Source organism: Etheostoma spectabile, chromosome 13 (assembly GCF_008692095.1).
Source record: "Etheostoma spectabile isolate EspeVRDwgs_2016 chromosome 13, UIUC_Espe_1.0, whole genome shotgun sequence".
In the NCBI taxonomy this organism is placed as follows: domain Eukaryota; kingdom Metazoa; phylum Chordata; class Actinopteri; order Perciformes; family Percidae; genus Etheostoma; species Etheostoma spectabile.
In genome coordinates this window covers 12306455-12320469 of record NC_045745.1, presented here as the reverse complement: position 1 = coordinate 12320469, position 14015 = coordinate 12306455, and the positions used below count along the sequence as shown (strand labels likewise).

The 14015-nt window shown below is 39.2% G+C and overlaps 1 protein-coding gene across 1 annotated transcript in view; it reads right to left on the bottom strand.

Moving 5' to 3' along the window:
• LOC116700210 (cell adhesion molecule 1-like) overlaps positions 1–14015 on the bottom strand; it is a 393444-nt gene that overhangs the window by 46523 nt on the left and 332906 nt on the right. Inside the window, 2 exon segments of the mRNA XM_032533207.1 lie at positions 2120–2212; positions 13269–13441. Coding sequence (XP_032389098.1) covers positions 2120–2212; positions 13269–13441 — 266 coding nt within the window.

Here is a 14015-nt window from a genome sequence, read left to right as displayed (position 1 = left end):
ATGTTTCACTCCCCATCGGAGGTGAGCACAGCGCATGCCACGTATAATGTGAATTGGCCCTAAGAAGTGACGTTTTGTGACTCTGTTTTGCCAAATGCAGAAGTTAAATTGAGACAATGGAAGAGTTTATCAACAGCGGAAACTGTGGCCACAAGTGGTAATTGCATTTAAAGGATATAATCCACGTAGCACTGTCATCTTAAATTCAATGACATTGTAAACAACTGGTCATACCAGACCAAATAGAATGTTGCATCAAAACCTGTAAGTGAGTCCTATTGAGAAAAAGGGCATTTAAGTTCTTAGAAATTCATCTTTTGCTATGTAACATTTTTTGGGGGTTAAAAATTACATAACCTCACTTTTATTTATTGCCTAATTCACACATTTTGTGCAAATAATCTTCAAAAAATAAACATCTTTAGTGTTATTATTTACCTTGAAAGTAACCTTATTATTCTCAGCAGGCACATTAGGAATAATCAGTAGAGATCCTAGTGTGAATCAGTCAAAATAGCTATTACAGAACAGGTCTGTGCAGACTCTAGCCTCCTTGATCTGAGGCAAAGGAGCAATCAGCCTGCATAGGTAGATATTCTCTTTAATCCAATCAGATGGCATAATCAAGCACAATGCCTGTGATTTCTGCCAGCCTTGTGAGATTTGTTCCAATTGAGCGGTCTGTCAGAGAGGCTTTGATTGCATTTGGAGCTGAGGCTGATTTCTGAGTTCAGGCATAACGTGATGTTTTCAATCTACGCCCTTTGGAGATTTATACTCACAATAGCCCCAAGTTCTGTTTCTGTAAGAGCCAGATAAATTTGCTTATTTGAAAAGGGCCTAATTTCCAAGTGTCTCATGTCAGATATTGTTCATCCCCACTGCCACCCTCTTCCCACAACCCACCTAGAGTATGATCCATAATGGACCTTATGAATGATTGATGTGTTTCATATAAAAGCCAATTATTGTGTCTGCAGTGACTAAATGTTATAGAACAATTATCCAACTCACCCAATTATCATAGTATCCAATGGTTCATCATTCATAGCCTTCTATTTGTTTACTTTTCAAATCATGCCAGGTCAGGGTATATCACACTGCTATTTACAACTGTAATGAATGTATTTCTTTGGTGAAAAAAACAGACCAGGACTTTTTTTTAAAGGATTTAGGGAACAAAGCAGTGTATGGACCGTATTTTACGGCCACTAGGTTGTATTGACAACCAAGCAACGCAAGTGCGGCCATGGCCTACTATTTGTCCTCTTAACGCAACACCCACACAGTTAAAAGGTAGAAAAGCTTGTAGAAGCACTTCACTCTGAGCAGTTGAGACTGATTTCTAAGTAAGTAACACTTACAAGGAATTTGGTGAACTGGGTGAAGCGTTACACTTATTATAAGGAAATAAACAATAAAGCAAATTACTGCAAAAGAAACACAAATAATGTCAAAGACACGATAACCTAAACAAATATGTAAATATATGTTAAGAATGAAGCTGGAGTTAGGACATGGTTAGCTTAGCATTAAGTAAAGCTTGGAAACGGGGAAACATCTGGCCATCTGTCAAAAGTTCAAATATAACATATTGACATGAGAATTCTATTGATCTTCTTCTTGTATTTGAACTTCTATTAAGCACACTTGCCAAGATGTTGAACTAATCTTGAGCATGAAAGTTATTCTTGTCCTTGGCTTTAGTATGTGTGACCAAGTAATTGCAACATAAGATCCACTTACTAGTTGTTGTTGTATTTTAGCTTTCTCAGTATCAGTGGATGGAAAGTTGAATTCATTTTGCAGCCTTAGGCATTATTTTTTAGCCTGTTTAATAACAGAGAGAATTTGGAATTAACTGTAAAAAAAATAAACAATTATTAATGAAAGAAAACGGGTAACCTTAACCTCTGGATAAAGAAACATGCATATGAATATGACTTCCATTGTGGCATGAAGATGGAGATATATGGAGTGATTCAAGGTTGTGTGGAGGATAAGGGAGCGCGCGCGCGCACACGCACACACACACACACACACACACACACACACACACACACACACACACACACACACACACAAAAGATAAAACAGTTGTGTGAGGATAATACTGTACCTTGATTGGCTTCAGGGAAGGAGATAGTGGTGGTGGTGATGGTGGTGGTAGTGGTTGTGGCTGTGGTGGGTATAGGGGTAGTGGTGGGAGCATCTGGATGAGAGGACAAATACATGACAAACACGGGGGGAACAAATGAGTATAAAAAGCAATGAAGATAAAGTAAAGTCAGTGTAAAAAAAATGGTATTGCCGGTTGATTTATGATCAACAGCTCATTGTGTGTCAACGTGCGTGTGTGTCACTTTAAGTTTGACTGCAGACCTTTTGATAAATTGGCAATGGCAGTGCATTAAATATAGTACACACTACGATGACACTGCAACACATCATCTGGCCTTGTACCGTCAGAGCTGATCAAAGTATTTGTTGGGAACTTTTCTTCCTTTTATGCCTATTCACAGGCTACAAACCATGACATGAAATACTGACAACAGCGAGCACACAGTTGTTAGAAGTGATTAAATGTCTAATCAGTAACACATGCTGCTGTTGTACTTATGCTGTCGTTGTTATGCACTGAGCTATCTTGACGAACAAACGTGTCTGTGCATTCCTAATATCTCCAAGGAGAAGAGTACGAAGTTGGTGAGGATACTGGCAACAACAAAAAGCAAAATCTGAAGTGTAAACTCAAACATAATGACACAAAGAATGAAAAACAGGAGGGAAATAATACACACAAAACTAATTTTAAAAAAAAGGCATCAAGCAGAGTTGTTGAGTACACAGACTTTGACCAGAGACCATTTTTCCTCCCACAGCTTTTCCTTTTTTACTTCATTATCCGGGTTAGACTCCCCGCCCTGACAATGACCAGGGGGAGATATCAAAAGTGACATTTTCCTTGTTGCAGTGGCAGGGCTGCACTGATATGAAGCCGCTGGCAGTGCTGCTTGCTTAAAGACCTCCCATGCTGCTCTGATTGCCTGGGAATGGACTGAAAAATCTTTTGGAGTTATTCAAAGGTGTTGAAATAAAACAAGTTAGGCCTGGCTCTTGATAAGAAGGAAGGATTGTCCACACTTTAATGAAATTAGATGTTATAAGAAGGCAAGAAAAGGAAATGTGTATGGACAGAGAAGGGGAAGGAGAGGGAAGACCAGAGGATGTGCTGTTTTTAGCATTCACCATCTGTGTGCAGTGTCACACTTTGTTATGTCATGGCGCATGGTAGGACTTTGCATCTATGCTGTAGTATTATTGGACACAACAATGGATAGAAAACTGAACAAGCTGCAGCTGTAATGCTTATTTCTTGCAGGTGGCACAAATGACAGAATCACAGCTGCTATTACTTTCCTTGCCCATAGACCATGTACATCCCCATGTACACATCTCGTCAATATTTACAATTATAAACTGTTACTTTCCCTGCCTTACTTTTGATCCACCTCAGAGACCTTGAGGAAAACACACACCTATTCTAATCAGGAGCCGGCCAAATTGTTCCTGAGAACAACTTCAGCTGGCTTACCTTCATTTTCCACTGGGCATGTCTGGGCTGCGTTCTGGTTTTGTTTTGTTATTAAGAGTCAGTTGGAGAAAATTACAAAGGTTCGAGATGATGAGAGAGAGACACAATAGGTGGAATGATAGGGTGGATGAGCCGGTCTACAAACCAATCGATGATGAGGACAGGGAGACGCATGACATCCTGTTGAGTTCTTTTGGTGTGCTCGCACAATTGCAATGTGAAACAAAAACTAGACAATGTAATGTAGACAATGTAATAAAAAACGGACCCTTTGCTCAGGTTTGGACTTAATGCGTGAAAAGACCCTAATACATGGTTTTGGTTTCTTCATTTGATTTGTTGACAATGAAATATCTGACTAACACCAGCTTAATCCTTCAAATGGATTGCCATTATAGAGACATACTGTAGATAACACAATTCAATTCAAGGAACCTGACTCCATAATGGAACAAAAGTTGATATATATATATTGTTAATACGCCTATAAGTTAATTTTCATGGGCCATATGTACTTTATATGGTTAAGAGAAGTGCTGGGTTCCATTATTAACTGCAACTGAATAAGCAGCACAATGTAGGTTTTCTCAGACAGCTGTATTAAAGGGGGGTGGCACTATGATTACCTTTTTGCATTAACAGTCTTTTGTCACATTTATTGTCATTGCATTACTGTAATGACAAACCACACATGTATACCAATAATTCTAAATGTTCCAAATAAAGGTATTTTCACTAGGAAATCACTGCAAATTGAAAATGCAATACATCTCGCAGTCACATTCAAGAGATAATAAAATAATTATGTTTATAGGCGTAGGATGTCTTCTCTCAGGGCACAAAGGTTGTTTATCATTGAAAATTAGTCTTCCCTGAGGGCAGAAGTTGTTCATAGTTAATGTACAAATTATTTCACAATCGTAAATCATCTATTCTTTGCACTTGAAGAAAAATTTATCAAGCCATTTGAATACAAGGCAGAGAGGTCTGGTTAGCCCCTCAGAACGCTGCCTGAAGCAAATTTAAAAATTCTAATGAAGGCCTTCAGTTGATTTGGAATGGTACGCAAAATCTATTGATCTACGGTATGTTTTTCAATCTACCAAAAATTCTGTTCTTTTTAAGACAACCTTGACAATACAAAAGGCTGTACTGTACACATCCATGTGCAGACAAAGGCGGGGAGAAATTACCCATTGGGAAGTCGGCTGGCAGATGAAGCCTGAGCTGATGAGTTTCACACAGGCTTGAGAGCCACAAAACTCCAGCTCGGGGGTGGTGCTGTCTAATTGGTTTTATCCTATCATGAACTGTGAGGGTCCAGCAGATGTTTGGGATCATCAGAGTCAACAACTCATTAAAAATATAGCAGGAAAAAAGATTAAAAAGGAAGATTAAAAGAAAGACAATTTTCCGAATACACTTTTTATTTTTTGTGCCAAGTCTGTGCAATGTATCAAAGAACACTGGAGCTTATCGACTTTCAAATGTGACAGGCAGCATTTGTTTCCGGGCCTTGTTTACTGACGAGGATTATGGATCAGTGTTTCTGGTCTAAACGAATCGAGCATGGACTGCAGGAAGCTCTGAGACACAGCTTGACAGGAATCATTCCTGCTGAAACTGGTGAGTAAAAGAACTCCACATGAGCACCGGATGAGAGAAACACTCCATATCTGCACAGTGCCAGTTATCACGTAAAACGCAATATCAACAAGACAAAAAACCTGAAAAAAGTACCTTCAGCACAGAGTAATTGATGATACGTAGGGAAAAAAAACATCTTAAATCCATAAACCAAAAGAACTTGCTTCTAAAATGTGCCACATAATGACAATGACTTAAAGTGCTCATATTATGCTTTTTGTTTTTTCCCTATCCTTTATTGTGTAATATATCTTTTTGTACACGTTTACAAAGTGAAAAAGCCCAAAGTCCACCCCAAAGGGTCTTATCATCTCCAACACTCTTCACAAACTACTCCAAACACATCTACTGTAATCTAGCTTTTACTTCCGTGACAAACATGCATCACTTTGTAACACACGTTGTAATGCTCGCCTAACTGCTAGCGTGGCTCGCCCTCATACTCTGCTTCTGACTGGCTAGTAGTCCTTACCTAGGTACTGCACATGTGCGACTCTCATCAAAGATGGAACAGAAGTGTGATGCCTCACTCTGTAGCGCTCAACACACAGGATGAAAAGAGGAGCTACAATTTTTTGGTATTTTTGGAAAATTAAACCACATAAACCTATTATGCTACAACCTCTAAATACAATGACGGACCTGAAGATAAGCATAATATGAGCACTTCAACTCTCATTGAATGGAAACTAATGCTAAGGCTGTGGACAAAGGCTGTGTTGCATTAGTGTTTCAACATGCCTCTCCTCGGCCCTTGGTATGACTTCATAGCAGACATGGCACGGAGGCTACATGGAGAGCAGAGGGCAAGTGGGCAGGGGTATCAGAGGGGGATCGAAATGGAACGCACCTGCCCTTGTTCACTTTCAGCCCAAACTATACGGATCAACCGCCAGTTGTATGCTAAGCGCTACGGCTTCAAGTGCTTTTTTTTTCGATCTTAGTTTCTATAAATGATGGCATTCTATCCCGGTTTGTATGTCCATTCTATGTCTGCTTATGTCAAGCAATTTCCTTATTGTAAAGCTTTTCTCGCATGAAAGGTGCTTTACAAATATTATTTATAAAAAGTATTAATGCTTTTTACATGTCATAAACACCTGCGGACTAATTTCAATGAGGTTTGGTGAAAATGAAAAACTATAACGTAAATGTGAATTGACATTATTTATATTACACGTTTGTCAACTAATAAGTTGAAATGTATTTATTTGATTTATTCATCTTCTCCTTCTTGGGTGGTCAGCAACAGGAGTTTTGGTGGTTGTACATCACTGTCGTGGATTTATTTTCTTGTACCAAATCCATAGCTGCATGCATTGTGGGTTGAACCTCAAATGAAACGCAGCCAAAGTATACTCAGACATTGCAGAGCAGTATAATATAGTAAAGTATAGTGTTGCATAAAAAAGTATTTTATAGTGTAGCGTGACTAAATCCTGCCAGACACAAAATTTGTGTACTGCTGTTATGTCATCAGAAAGTATTTTTCTTTTTCTTTTGTATCCAATTACTACGTCTTAGCCCCGCAAGGGTTAACTATAGCTGATCCTTCCCAAGGTTTCTTCTATTTTTTCTGTATTCAGTTTGTGTACTTTTTCCATGTCCCCTTCATGATGTGTCCTTGGCCCCGGTGAAATCCAAACCAGTGAGTCCTGACAGCTGCTGTGATGAGAGGCTTTACCTTGACTCAAAGTGACATTTGGGGAGGCCAATGTTGTGTAAAAGTGTATAAAATATTGGCCTATTGTGTGTCTTGGAACTTTCGCCTTTAATTTGATTTTTCCAGAGAAAGGTTGCGTAAGGCCTAAAAAAGTAATAAATATAACGTAACAATGACAAATGTATCATTCAAATACTCCCTGCAGATTTTAGTTTTTGATGTATTTTTTATTTTTTTTGTCAAAAGTAAGTTAGGTTGGACCTCATGTACAGTTTAGAACCCTTAGTGGCATATGAGGCCTGGTTTACAGTAATAATGCCCCCTTACTGTACAAAGTCTAGGCTAAAGATTAAGAGTTCAGGCTTTCATCTTCAGTTCACTAGAAAATGTGTATGCTGAACAGCTAAATTGCTAAAGCTAAACTGGATTAATAGCTTACATCCGTTAAAAGAAATTGAAGCAGTGAGAATAATTGGAAAATGGGGAATGGTTTTAATTAGTATAAATTTTCTTGACAAGTTGACACCACTTACGTAAAAAAGAGGAGGAATAATTAAAGTTTTTTTTTTGAAAAGCTAATTCTAAAAATACACTGGAATGCTGGTTAAAATGTATAAGAAGAAGATGAAGTTGTGGAAATGTGGAAAAGTGATAATTGTTTTAATTAATATGTCTTTAAAAAGCTGAATAATAGCCTTATTGTATGGAAGTCGTAGGTGTTACAGCAGTGGCACAGCAAGCGACACAGTGGCAATTTGTCAGCAGTTGAGAGACTCTGCCTCAATTCGTCGTCAACTAATCAGAAATTTGATTTCCTCGGAAAACCCACAAGATAAATGTGCATGGTTTGTGTTATTATGGATCCCAGAGCAGTTCTAGGCAAGTCCCGCCCTATGAGGCAGCCCGATTGGTTGGAGTTAGGCATTGACCTTGTGTGGTTAAGGTTAGGATAGCCGATTGGTCAGGGGGTAACACAGGGGACCTGAACAAATCCGGTTCTGTTATCTCGAGCAAGCACGGACGCTTGGCCAATAGCTGCCGTAAGTCCCATTTTCAGCTAAATCAGCATTCACACAATAAAGGACAAAAGACTGAATGGTATGTTCTCCAAGCTGGGTTATTTTGGAATCTCTACATGGTGGAAACATAAATATTGTGTGGATTTGTTGGACATAAACATATTGGAGACATGAGTAGAGATGTAGAAATATTTGGTGTTGTGATATTTTAAGTGTAATCAAATAAGTGAAATTCAGGACCACAACCACTGTGACATAATCCTTCCATATGACAGAGGAGAGATGAATGTTGGAATCTAAAGTTATAGAATCTTCCCCCAAATTACCACTGCAATGGCATGAATTAATACGGGAGAGATAAATCCAAGTGTTTTATAAGAGACAGACTGAATTACAAAAAATAACTTCCATGGAAATTTGTTTTGGTCCTGATTAATTTCTTTTCCTCCTCATAACATTTTACACAAGCAATTGCCCTTCCACTCAAGTGCAATTTCAGCAAACTAATAGCGCTTGGAGCTTGAATAGTTTGTTGTGGAACACTATGCATTCCTGTAATAAATGTAAGATTCTCTTTAAGAGCTAACAGTGACTTGTGGAAAAACTCCCATGTGCTTCAATGGAGAAGAAGTGTAAAATAAGTAAGAAGGCGACAGAGAGCAACAGGGTCACTAAACATGCTGCCGGTTTCCAATGAAGCCAGTGCTGGTGAAAGAGCAGTGAGGAAGAGAACTCGGTTATTGGGTAAGCAACAGCCTGTAAACAACTTGAAACCCCTAGGCACTGAGTCTCGCTCGACTGCGAGAGGAAAACCCTGATGGTTGTGTTTTCTTAACCTGTGAAGTAAGAACGGCAGTGAGAGTTAGAGCCGTACATACTGAATTATTTTCGCTGTTAACATTGTAAGTGTCAGCCACTCTCACTGTGCTCTCCATCACTTAGGGTCACAATACCCGAGAACTAGATGTATTAGAGGAGATGCTGGCCATTACTGCGTTTGTTCTGGCTGTTAAAAGGGGGAGTGACGCTGCCATGCAGACTTTATTATTACATTAGACAGCTGTAATGTACTGTACAATTTGGGAGCTTGCATTGATATTGTCGCTGGAATTTTACTTTTTAATTAAAAAAAAGAAATCTTGACATTTTTATAATTTTTGGATTGTTCCTTACCTTGCTTGCTGCATTTGAACTACATGTTATTTTTTTCTGGTATAGCCTAGAGGTATGGTGATTCAATTTTAAGGACTACAATTAGCATGTCTTTATTGCATTTCAGTCTAAGTGTTAGATTTAGTTTGGTTACTGAGTGGAGTGGTCACAAAGTTTCACTTCTTCTACTCACTTTGTATGGGGGTATTGTATAAAATACACAGGGTAGAACGCAAGCACTAATCCATGTGGTGAATTGCATACATGTTACCGTGGTTACCAACTGATCTTGTACAACTGTAAGTTACAGACCACTTACAGACCCAGAGATCGCTTTGCTGACAGTTCACAATCAGCTGGTGAATTTATTAGTTCTCAACTATATCTACTTTCAGTAAATCCTGGGCATATTTTGTTTTGCTTTCATTCCTCGAATAAACCACACCTGGAAGCCGACCAGATTTTCAGGCAGTCTTGGCCCCGTTGTATAGTCAGCACCGGAGTTCTATTGACAGCTTTCACACCACCCCAAATAAACCACAATTAACAGCAAACGCTCCGGAGTTTGTTAAAAACCACTGCATTGTCTGTGAAATGACTACAGAAGTAGAATGAGAGTAGACCGGACAGTGAACTGTTTGCCATGGTAATCTGACTAGTTTAAAAGAAACTGGCACTCAGCATTGTGCATCGACTATAGAAATAGAATGACTTAGCCAACTACAACTGTCACCATTCTTTGCAACAGTACACAAAGTTGTCCTTGCCCTGCTGACCATCCAGCTGTGTTGATTTAAATGGAAATGTCCATCCTACTCTTTTTTATTTTCATGAAAAGCACTCTAAAAAGCAAATCCAAGGCTGGTCTATAATTCTTGTGACCAGAACCAGATGCTTAATTTCACCACTGTATGATTGAACATGCTGCCGCACCTGCTGCTTGTCTGATTTCCTACATGGGAGTGTGTGTCTATACATATATGGCCTCCTCCTAGCTTCTGTTAACGTTAATGGTTGACTACAGGTGTGTGTGTGTGCATGGTGGTGGCGGTGCAGGAGCAGGAGGTGATGTGTGCAGTGGTGGGAGGTCTGGAACGTAATGTGAGAATCAGCTTCTGACAGCTCAGCCACAACATCCTGTCTTCCCATTAGCAAGGCGAAGGTTCGGCATGATTTGCTGTTGAATTACAGTCAGTATTAGTAATGTGGGAGCCACCGACACATCAAAGTCATCAAAAGACTAGCTCTAAAAGGATGAAGGCCTTCTGTGGTTTTAATGGTGGCTGTTTTTTTATTTTTTTATTTTGTGCAAGGCTTTTAGTTGCCCACATGTTGCATTACCGTGTTTATCTTTGTCTTTCTCTCACCATGGGAGGATGTGTGGGTGGTTGAGAGAGGGGCGCCTTGCATCCCTCATCATGGGATTTTTTTATTTAGGCCCGGGGAGAGAGACGTACAAAAAGCCTGCAACAATTACCAGAAAATTCATCCATTGTATGAACGTGAGCAAGAATGTGATTTAAAGTAAAATAACTGCTCTTATCGATGGTCTTTTATGTGTCCTCTAGTTGATCTGATTATAAACGCTTTTTCATTCTCACACACACACACACACACACACACACACACACACACACACACACACACACACACACACACACACACACACACACACACACACACACACACACACACACACACACACACCTCGCTTCAAATTTTAATACTCCACTTTTAATCCTAAACTATTGTAAAATTGAAACACTTTGTCAAAATAAGTTGAAGTTGTTCATCCCTTTGCTTAGCAATAGAATTAATCCTGATTCTGATTTTAGCATTAAACCTAAATTGCAGACTAATTATTGTAGAAGGAAAATGTCTTCAATTCAAAGATGTATGTGTCAATCTGATTCTCACAAAGATTGAACCAGAAAAATATACAAACAGGCTTACACTGCATTTCGTGTAGACTAACAGCTGTAATAAAGCAGGTGGCAGTAAGCTCTTTACTGGTTTTCAACTGTATCTCTGTTGTTTAATTGCACTCATCATTAGCACAGCAAGTCGCTCTGCTGTAAATAACATCCATTCAGCTGGTGTCCGTCAGCCATTGAGAGTCCCTTTTCCCCCGCTAGATTAAAAAAAAGCCTTTTCACTCTGTTAATTCCCTCCGCCAAATAATTTCTCTGCTGGCTCAGGGTCTACCAAAAGCGATAGTAAAGTCATTTTGGCCAGGGGAAAATGAGCACATTAGACTGCAATGCCCTGCTCAGAAAACAAATGTTACTGGTATCAACAGTACACAAACATGTGAAGACAATGCTTATGAGGATGAGGGAAAACCATGGAGACATAGAGGACTATGTTTCAACAAGAAGCCAAATAAATAAAGAAAGCTGGCAGAAGTAGGTGGAGGCAGGTTAAAGGATAACCCGATAGTCAAAATGTTGTTTCAAGGCCCTCTTCACACAGTTGGTTTTTCACTTTAACACTCAATCCCTTTCTTACATTTTGGTCTGAAAGTAGTCAGAACCAGTCTTCAAAATCCACAATGTAAAATGTGTATGTGAATGCAGAGCGTGATCTCCGCTTTAGGTCATTAAAATAACTAAACAATACAGAGAGAGACCCACACAATACTAAGGACATGACCTCCTCTTTGGTAGCGAAAATAGCATTGTGTTCAAAACATCTCTAGGAGCTGCTTTGGTGTGGGTGTGCTGCTTCAAGCACTGGTGAAAAGATTTGATATAATGCAGTTTGAGTAGTTATGATAATGGTAATGAGTTTGCCTTCTTATCAGAGGCCCAAACCGTTTTCATGGATTGAACATCTATTATTCTTACAGGCCGTTTTACAGTTGACGCATCCAAGCGTGCACGCGCCAATGCGACGTCAAAAGTGACGTAGATCTCGCTGGCATTCACCACTCTATTTTGTTTCAGCTGCGCGACAAAGCAGAAACAGGAAGCCTGAAGGAGCTCAAGGTTAACCGGATGCCAGGACTCTCAGAATGACTGCAAGTCTCTCTACGTACTGGGTTAGGATGAGTTTTATGGTGAATGAAAGGCTTGACCTAATGAGGTAGGTCACTGAATCAAATCGAAGCATTGACGTCAATGCTGCTGCCAGTTCTGCCAATGTTTACCTTTTTCTTCTTCTTCTAGTCCATAGAAATAGCAAAGTCGGTAGCCTTTGCTCATGAACCTCTGTTCAAGAGAAGAGTGCAACTAGTGTTGTGACCACCATGCGCGTGTATAAACAGTTTCGGCGCTCTCATAACGTCACATTTGCGAATGCCAGCTCGGCTACTGTGAAATAGCCTTAATGCAACCTCAGGACCCCATTTTTCTGGATCCCATGTGCAGGGCAGAAAGGTAACAAAGTGGACAGAGCGAAGCAACAAACTTTTGGTATTAGCCATATCTACAGTGGAGTTGGAAACAGAGAGGGATTAAAATTACACTGTGAGTCCACTCACACTTCTGTAATTAAGATTGGATTGGGTATCGAGAACCGGTTCCAACTTGGAATTGTTTTTAAAATTACGATAACAATGAATCGTTTTATGTTTTGTTTTTTGGAACCGTTTGGAAAATTTGGTTTCAAATCCGATTAGCGGCTCCAAATTTAACACGCACAGGTTTTGGTTTCAGTAGTGGCCGCCTGTGCTTCCAGGCACTTGTTGTGTTGCAGTCATCCAGCACAGTAAGCAGCCCTTTGAAGTGTGGCTTTATTTTACGTTAAAAAAACGTAAAACTGTAAATCCCCATTGAGTCAAAATAAAAGTTTCCTCTTATCTGTGAAATAATCATGTGACCCGTTTCAACGCCACACCTTATAAATAACTCAAATCAAGAATCGATAAGAACCAGAATCTAAAAGATGAATTGGAATCACAATTGTTAAAATCAAAACGATACCCAACACTAATTAAAACACACTTATTTAAAAGATAGTCTGCAGACCTTGGATTATGTTAATGGATTCAGCATTTAGTGTTCTACAGCTGCTAGCAATGAGCACCAGTGCCAATAACGCACCAATGTTGTAAATATCATCAGTCTACATTAAAATGATGCTGGTGTTTAGGTTCATGGGACAATCTCTGAGAGAAGAAAAAGCAGATATAGAGATAGAAGTAGAAAGAGAGATAGTGACTTGATGGAGGGTCAGTGTTAGACCAGCGTACCATAGACGTAGAGGATGTAGTCGTCGAAAGACTCCCCGACTGTGTTGGAGGCCACACAGCGGTAGGTTCCGTTGTAGGACTTGTTTAGATTTTCAATGTAAAGATCACCGCCGGTGATGACGGCATGGGATGGCACATCGTCATCTACTTTCACCCAGTTCACCCGCTGTGGCCTGAAATTTAAAAAAAAATAAGAAAATAAAAAATGTAGAGCATTAGTAGGATCCCATGGATAGGACAGGCATTCAAACACTGAGAATGATGGTGTGATACTTTTAGTAACCCAATTATAAGTCTAAAGAACTGCCCTATATCTGCAATGTTCCTTACACCTTATAGTACAAAAGTGTAGAGTAAAAAACACATGGATCCTTTTTGCTATTCTTAGACAACTACCAATAATAAAGGCTGAAATGTAAAATTCAATAAATGGTAACACGCTTTCTTCCTCTGGGAAACATGGACGTCCTCAGCACGTGTTGTGCCAATTTTCTAATTACAATATACAATATCCTGTGTTTGAGGAAATTGTATCATAAGGGTGGCCCAAGAGAGAAGTTGATCAAAATCAATAGGAGTAACCTTACTTTTAATATCAATTTAAAACTTCTTGATGTAAAAAAACAGACCAAATTTCTTTTAGGCTTGTGATAATGTCATGTTTGTATGTTGTTTATTTAAGTATGAGTTTCTCATTTTATGTGTGCAAATGTAAATGGATTGTATATATATATATATATATATATA